General features: G+C 44.3%; 1 protein-coding gene across 2 annotated transcripts; it reads right to left on the bottom strand.

The window, feature by feature from the left end:
• Window positions 1–3,107: 3,107 nt before the first annotated feature.
• fam216a (family with sequence similarity 216 member A) lies at window positions 3,108–4,725 on the bottom strand. Of its 2 annotated transcripts, XM_029761944.1 has the most exons (5): window positions 4,511–4,725; window positions 4,298–4,338; window positions 3,781–3,914; window positions 3,558–3,684; window positions 3,108–3,478 (listed from the first exon to the last, which is right to left on the bottom strand). In XM_029761944.1, exons 1-5 carry the CDS (start codon window positions 4,594–4,596, stop codon window positions 3,291–3,293), a joined length of 576 nt encoding a protein of 191 aa, XP_029617804.1. In that variant the 5' UTR covers window positions 4,597–4,725; the 3' UTR covers window positions 3,108–3,290. The 2 variants fall into 2 exon arrangements, with proteins under 2 accessions (XP_029617804.1, XP_029617805.1); XM_029761945.1 differs by lacking the exon at window positions 4,298–4,338 and having other exon boundaries at window positions 4,666–4,684.
• Between the last annotated feature and the right edge of the window lie 2,401 nt (window positions 4,726–7,126).

The following is a 7,126-nucleotide window of genomic DNA, read 5'->3' as shown; positions in this document are numbered from 1 at the left end:
AGGCGGTACAAGATTTCCCTGTCCCAACCACACTCAAGGCCCTTCAACGGTTCCTTGGGATGGCTGGATGGTACCATCGGTTTGTGTTGAACTTCTCCCAGGTGGCAGAACCCTTCAACGCATTGAAGCGAAAAGGTGCGAAATTCCGATGGACGGCAGAGTGCCAGACCTCTTTTGAAACCCTGAAACGACACCTCGTTACACCTCCCATTTTGGGTCATCCCAACTTTGATTGCCCTTTTGTTGTTTACACTGATGCAAGTGATGTTGGACTTGGTGCTGTCCTAGTCCAACAGACTGGACTTGGCACTGAAGAAGTGCTAGCGTTCGCCAGTCGAACATTGAATGGAGCAGAACGGAACTACTCCACAACCGAGCAAGAGTGCCTTGCAGTTGTCTGGGCTTTGGAAAAGTGGAGGTACTACCTGGAGGGAAGACACTTCACTGTAGTCACTGACCATTCCTCCCTTGTGTGGGTGTTCAAGACCAACAAACCAAGCACCAGACTTATCAGATGGGCTCTACGGTTGCAAGAGTTCACCTTTGCAGTAGAATACAGGAAAGGAAAATACAACACTGTTCCAGATGCCTTATCCAGAGCTCCTGCTGGTGGTAATGGTGGCCCTCATCTTACATGTGCTACTGTCCTGTCGAGACTCACCCAAAACTGACTTTCCCATCTCTGATGAGGCCATTTGGAAAGCCCAACAGGATGATCCAGAAGTACAGGCTTTGTACCAGACTATCCTTGAAGATGGAGAAAAGATGGTCAATCCTACCACCAAGCTGACCATCATTTAAGACAAAGTCTACCGAGTTGTACAACTACCTCACAGAACACTATACCAAATGTACATACCTGAAACTCTACGCCTTCAACTGCTTCAACATTTCCATGAAGACCCGTTAGCTGGTCATTTGGGCAGGTTTAAAACCTACAAGCGGTTGCAAGCATTACTGTACTGGCCACATCTGAGCATGGATGTGAAGTCACACATCCAAAACTGTCAGGTTTGTCAAATGTACAAACCAGAAGGTAGAAAGCCTGCTGGCAAGTTGCAGCAAACTGTGGTTACCCGACCTTGGGAAATGTTAGGAGTGGATTTGATGGGTCCATTTCCTAGAAGCTCCAATCAGAATGTGTACATGCTTGTTTTTGTTGATTACTATTCCAAGTGGGTGGAGCTCTTTGCCCTGCGTCAGGCCACAGCAAGGACAGTCTCTAACATCCTTACGAAAGAGATCCTGACTCGCTGGGGAGTGCCTGATTTATATCCTGTCTGATCGAGGTTCCCAATTCGTCTCTGATCTCTTTGAGGAGACCTGTCAAAGATGGAACCTGAGACAGAAGTTGACCACGGCTTATCACCCACAGACCAACCTCACTGAGAGAGTTAATCGAACCTTGAAGACAATGGTTGCTTCCTATGTAGGGACCCAGCACAAACACTGGGACAAGCACCTTCACGAGTTTCGATTTGCCCTGAATTCTGCTGTGCAAGAGTCCACTGGAGTCACACCTGCAGAGCTGAACCTGAGTCGTCCCCTCCGAGGACCCTTGGAGATGGTGCTACAGCCCCAGCAGGTTACTCCAGACGCTGCTTGCTATGACCAGGTAGTCCATCTCCATGACTTGAGAGCTCTTGTCTCAAAGAACATGATCCAGGCTCGACTCAAGCAGAAGAGAAATTATGATAAGAAGAGACGAGACATGCAGTTCCAGCTTCGTGATCGGGTGTGGCTTCGCTCTCATCCTTATTCAAAAGCTGAACAATTCTTCTCGGCCAAGCTCGCTCCTAAATGGCAAGGACCATATAGGATTGTGGAGCAGAGCGGCTCTTTGAACTACCGAGTGGTGAAAGAGGACACAGGTGAAGATATGCGCGTTGTCCATGTCTCACGCCTTAAGGCCTGTTACCCCTCGGCTGAGGAATTGGAGGAGATTGAGCGCCGCAAGGTCCTGGAGATCTTTGAAGAGAAAAGTGAGGAGACTTTTCTCGGATTCCCAGACCCAGAAGTCTCACGTCTTAAGGCCTGTGACCCCTCGGCTGAGGAGCATGAGCGCCAAAAAGTAATGAATATTTTTGTAGAGGAAAGTGATGAGGAGACCTTTCTCGGTTTCCCCGACCAAGATGTGCCTTCCAGGGCAATGGTCGGCTTTTTCCAGGGGAGGGGGTGTGTGACGGCCCTGAATGTTTCTGAACCGTCTCAGTGCTTCTCCTTCAAATAGAGCGCTTCCCCTTTAATTCTTAATTAAATAGTGCTTCTCCTTCCACTAGGGTGCTTCCCCTTTAATTCCCAATTAAATAGCCAGCATCAGCTGCGCAAAAGTGGAGTTGTGATGGAAACATGAATGAGGATGTGTTCGACCCTCAGTTCTGAAGCTTCTCTCTTCCGTTGTTGTGTTGCTGTAAAAGTGTGCTTTGTGTAGCCTAATAGAAAATCTATCCAGGATCGGATCCACTCTTTGCGTCTGTGGACTACACCTCTCCGTTGGTTTTCGTGGCCTTTCTCCGCTGGAGATCTGTCGGCGGATTTGCTTCTCTGACTGACCGACTGACTACAACCTTTTTTGTATACGGTATTTCATTTGTTTTGGGTGTGATGTATACTGTGATGATTTATGTAGTTAGTTGTAGTTGAGGATTTATTGAAATGTGTGGTAAAATATTTGTTCTTTTCATTGTATGATTGACACTGGGTTTACGCTACACTGTATGACGGACAACCATTGCGTGACTAAGGTCAGTTGAGTTCCCTGAACTTGTTTACCGGGCTGGACTCTTTAGGCCCGAGGTACAGGACATTTCTGAAGTAACCAGAGCTGTTTAAAGCTCCTTATTGTTATATTGTTGTGTGTGATCATTTATGTTAATACATCCACGCAAAAGAATACAGTTGTTTTGAAGTTATTTCCATTGTTTTAAGGGTTCATGAAAAGTGTATTTCCATCCTGACATTTACATGAGTCCTTTGTATTGGTGTAGACTTGACGGACCAGATGGGACTCATTCCCTATCAAACTAAAAGGAGAAACTAATATTTTCTCTGGTAGGCACAACCTACCTGGCACCCCTATAAATTATAACCTCAAGTCAAAACCGTTACAGTATGTAATAATGGTTTATAAACTATTTAAAAATTCTCATAAGCAGTTTAATGGGAGACTCAAATAAATGTTACTAACAAGGAGAATGTGTTTTGAAATGATAAAAATTATACTTCAATACATTGTCAGAATAATATAATGTATGACTGACTTCATTATAACTATTTCAAATACAATCTTCTCACTCTGCACTGGGACTGTTGGTAATCTTTGGGAGGATAACTTTAGAGTGCACTGTGGCGCCCTTCCTCTGTCCATATGGCTTGATCCTAGATCCAGAATCTCTCTCATTGTCCATCCTGAACGTGAGCCGATCTTTAAGCAGTGGGTCTCCAGTAGTATGTTTGGTTCCATCCAAAGAGCTATGACCTTGAGGGAAAACATTTCATCTAAGATGGGCAATAGTTGGCCTATATTCAATTCTAAAGTAAATACAATTACAACCCACCTGATTTAATACACCGGTGCAGCACATTGAGATAGTGTTGCTTCATCAGTCGTCTCATGTGCTCGGTGCTGTAAACATTTGCAATACTGTAGAGATATCGTTTCTGTCCAGTTGTGAGGGTTGGATGCTGGAACATGATAACAATATTTTGTAGAACACTACATTTACATTCAGCAATATATATTCATTCTGGTATATGACAAATAACTTGCTGACATGTTACCTGTAGAAATGGTGCAGTCATCATGGACTTGGGGACGTGTATGGTTTTCACCTGCTGGTGGTCAGGAACCTTGAAATGTGCTGTCCTGTGCATCTCCACCCTGGTGTTTTGTTCCTTATACACATGCTCAGAGTCTGTCATACAGATAGGTGTATTAATGATCTGCATTAATCACACAATATTTTCTTGAGTAAAATGTTAATGCGTATTAGTTCAATCACCAGTCATGTTAAATTGATTGATTCACCAAATTAACATTGCACTAACATTTGGATAACCCCCCAAAAATACATTTTCCAAAATACCATTTGGAAAGATATGGACTCCCGACTGGCTTCTATGGTGTCTATTGCATGCCACACGCAGACTATTGCATTTCAGTTCTCTATCAACAGAGCAGCGTTTCACCTTGCATTTCCGACTCACAAAATAGCCTATAGTTTCAAACTAACAACGTAAACATGCAAGCATACAATGCACAAGTTAACAACCAGTAGGCTATACATACAGTACATACCTATATATCTATGATGGTACATGTTATTTGACTCCGCAGATCTACAAACATGAAATAATAGAAACTTGATCTGAAATGGTTGCATTGAACGCAATAATAGCAAATCTCGAAAAACAAGTCCTCATTAAAAACAGATGTGTCTATAAATATAACGCACTCATTTCATTAACATTCATTACAGAAGCATACAATTAGTTCATTTTGCAAGCCTACCTTGTTGCTAAAACGCGACTACCACCGCGTTTTATCAGGCGATCACCTTTTCTTATTTCCTCGACAAATGTAACCTGTTTTCTCATGATTTTGTTACTTTGTAACAAATCGATGAGGTCAATTTTAATATCGGTGGTTACAAGTATCAATCTTACATTGCCATGGTCGTGTGAACAGGAGAGGATGTCAGTCCATGGGGCGGTCCAGAGCAGACTACTGACAAGAGGTTGTACAGTGCATTCGGAAAGTATTCAGACCCCGTGACTTTTTACACATTTTGGTAAGTTACAGCCTTATTAATGGTTTAAATGACAAAGCGAAAACAAGTTTTTAGAAATGTTTTGCATATGTATTAAAAATTAAAAACAGAAATACCTTATTCACGTAAGTATTCAGACCCTTTGCTATGAGACTCGAAATTGAGCTCAGGTGCATCTTGTTTCCATTTATCATCCTTCAAATCAAATCGAACTTTATTTGTCACATGCGCCGAATACAACAGGTGTAGACCTTACCGTGAAATGCTTACTTACAAGCCCTTAACCAACAGTGCAGTTCAAGAAGAGTTTTTACCAAATAATTTACCAAATAAAATAAAGTAAAAAATTAAAAACAATAACACAATAACATAACAATAACGAGGCTATATATAAGGGTACCGTGGGGGTACAGGTTAGAGGTTATTTGTACATGTAAGTAGAGGTGAAGTGACTATGCATAGATAATAAACAGTGAGTAGCAGCAGTGTACAAAACAAATGGGGGTTGGGGGGGTCAATGTAATAGTCTGGTGGCCATTTGATTAATTGTTCAGCAGTCTTATGGCTTGGGGGTAGAAGCTGTTGAGGAGCCTTTTGGTCCTAGACTTGGCACTCCGGTACCGCTTGCCGTGCGATAGCAGAGAAACCCGTCTATGACTTGGGTGACTGGCGTCTCTGACAATTTTATGGTCACCGCCTATTATATAGGTCCTGGATTGCAGGAAGCTTGGCCCTAGTGATGTACTGGGCCGTACACACTGCCCTCTGTAGCGCCTTACGGTCAGATGCCGAGCAGTTGCCATACCAGGTGGTGATGCAACTGGTCAGGATGCTCTCGATGGTGCAGCTGTAGAACTTTTTAAGGATCTGGGGACCCATGCCAAATCTTTTCAGTCTCCTGAGGGGGAAAAAGTTTTGTTGTGCCCTCTTCACGACTGTCTTGGTGTGTTTGGACCATGATAGATCGTTGGTAATGTGGACACCAAGGAACTTGAAACTCTCAACCCGCTCCACTACAGCCCCGTTGATGTTAATGTGAGACTGTTCAGCCTGCCTTTTCCTGTAGTCCAGTTCCTATGTCTTGCTCGCATTGAAGGAGAGGTTGTTGTCCTAGCACCACACTGCCATGTCTCTGACCTCCTCCCTATAGGCTGTCTCATCATTGTCGGTGATCAGGCCTACCACTGTTGTGTTGTCAGCAAACTTAATGATGGTGTTGGAGTCGTGTTTGGCCATGCAGTCATGAGTGAACAGGGAGTACAGGAGGGGACTAAGTACACACCCCTGAGTGGCCCCAGTGTTGAGGATCAGCATGGCAGACGTGTTGTTCCCTACCCTTACCACCTGGGGGCGGCTCGTCAGGAAGTCCAGGATCCAGTTGCAGAGGGTGATGTTTCTTCAACTTGATTGGAGTCCACCTCTGGTAAATTCAATTGATTGGAAATTATTTGGAAAAGCACACACCTGTCAGTTGAAAGTGCACGTCAGAGAAAAAACCAAGGCATGAGGTCGAAGACTTCCTAGAGTTGGCCGCCCGGGCCAAACTGAGCAATCGGGGGGAAGGGCCTTGGTCAGGGAGGTGACCAAGAACCCGATAGTCACTCTGACAGAGCTTCAGAGTTCCTCTGTGGAGATGGGAGAACCATCCAGAAGGACAACCATCTCTGCAGCACTCCACCAGGCCTTTATGGTAGAGTGCCCAGACGGAAGCCACTCCACAGTAAAAGGCACATGACAGCCCGCTTGGAGTTGCTAAAAGGCACCTAAAGGACTTCAGACCATGAGAAACAAGATTCTCTGGTCTGATGAAACCAAGATTGGCCTGAATGCCAAGCGTCAGATCTGGAGCCAGTGACGGATTTAGGCATAGGCGACATGGGTAGCCGCCCAGGACGGCATCTTGCCGGGGGCGGCATGGGGCGCCGTACAATTTAAAAAATAATAATTCCGAATGGTAAAATTTGCGCGATCGGTTTTCTATCACTCATTTGCATGTCACGTCAATGATATCATGTCACCATGTGGGACTGTGGGTCAATTAACCTTGTCGGAGTGGGCGCCCTGATTCTAGTTTGTGAGCTAGGCAGGCTACTGCCTGGGAATGTCTCCCACTCAGAAGTACGAGATGGCGGGGTAGGTTGACCTCAGGTCTCCCCACTGGAAGTCTGAGGTAGGGGGAATCTATCAAATAGCGCACCTCTAACTTTGTACAGGACTAATGCAATTAGTTGTGCAATTTAGTTTGTGTGTTTCTTGTTTGAAGTGCAATAGTTTAATAATCAGGTTCTCTTCTTTATAAGTGTGTTATTCTATTTGTGTGATATAGGATTTGTGCAATTTAGTTTTTTTTTTTTGTT

Source organism: Salmo trutta, chromosome 9, assembly GCF_901001165.1.
Source record: "Salmo trutta chromosome 9, fSalTru1.1, whole genome shotgun sequence".
Lineage (NCBI taxonomy): Eukaryota > Metazoa > Chordata > Actinopteri > Salmoniformes > Salmonidae > Salmo > Salmo trutta.
This window is presented reverse-complemented; position numbering and strand designations above follow the sequence as displayed.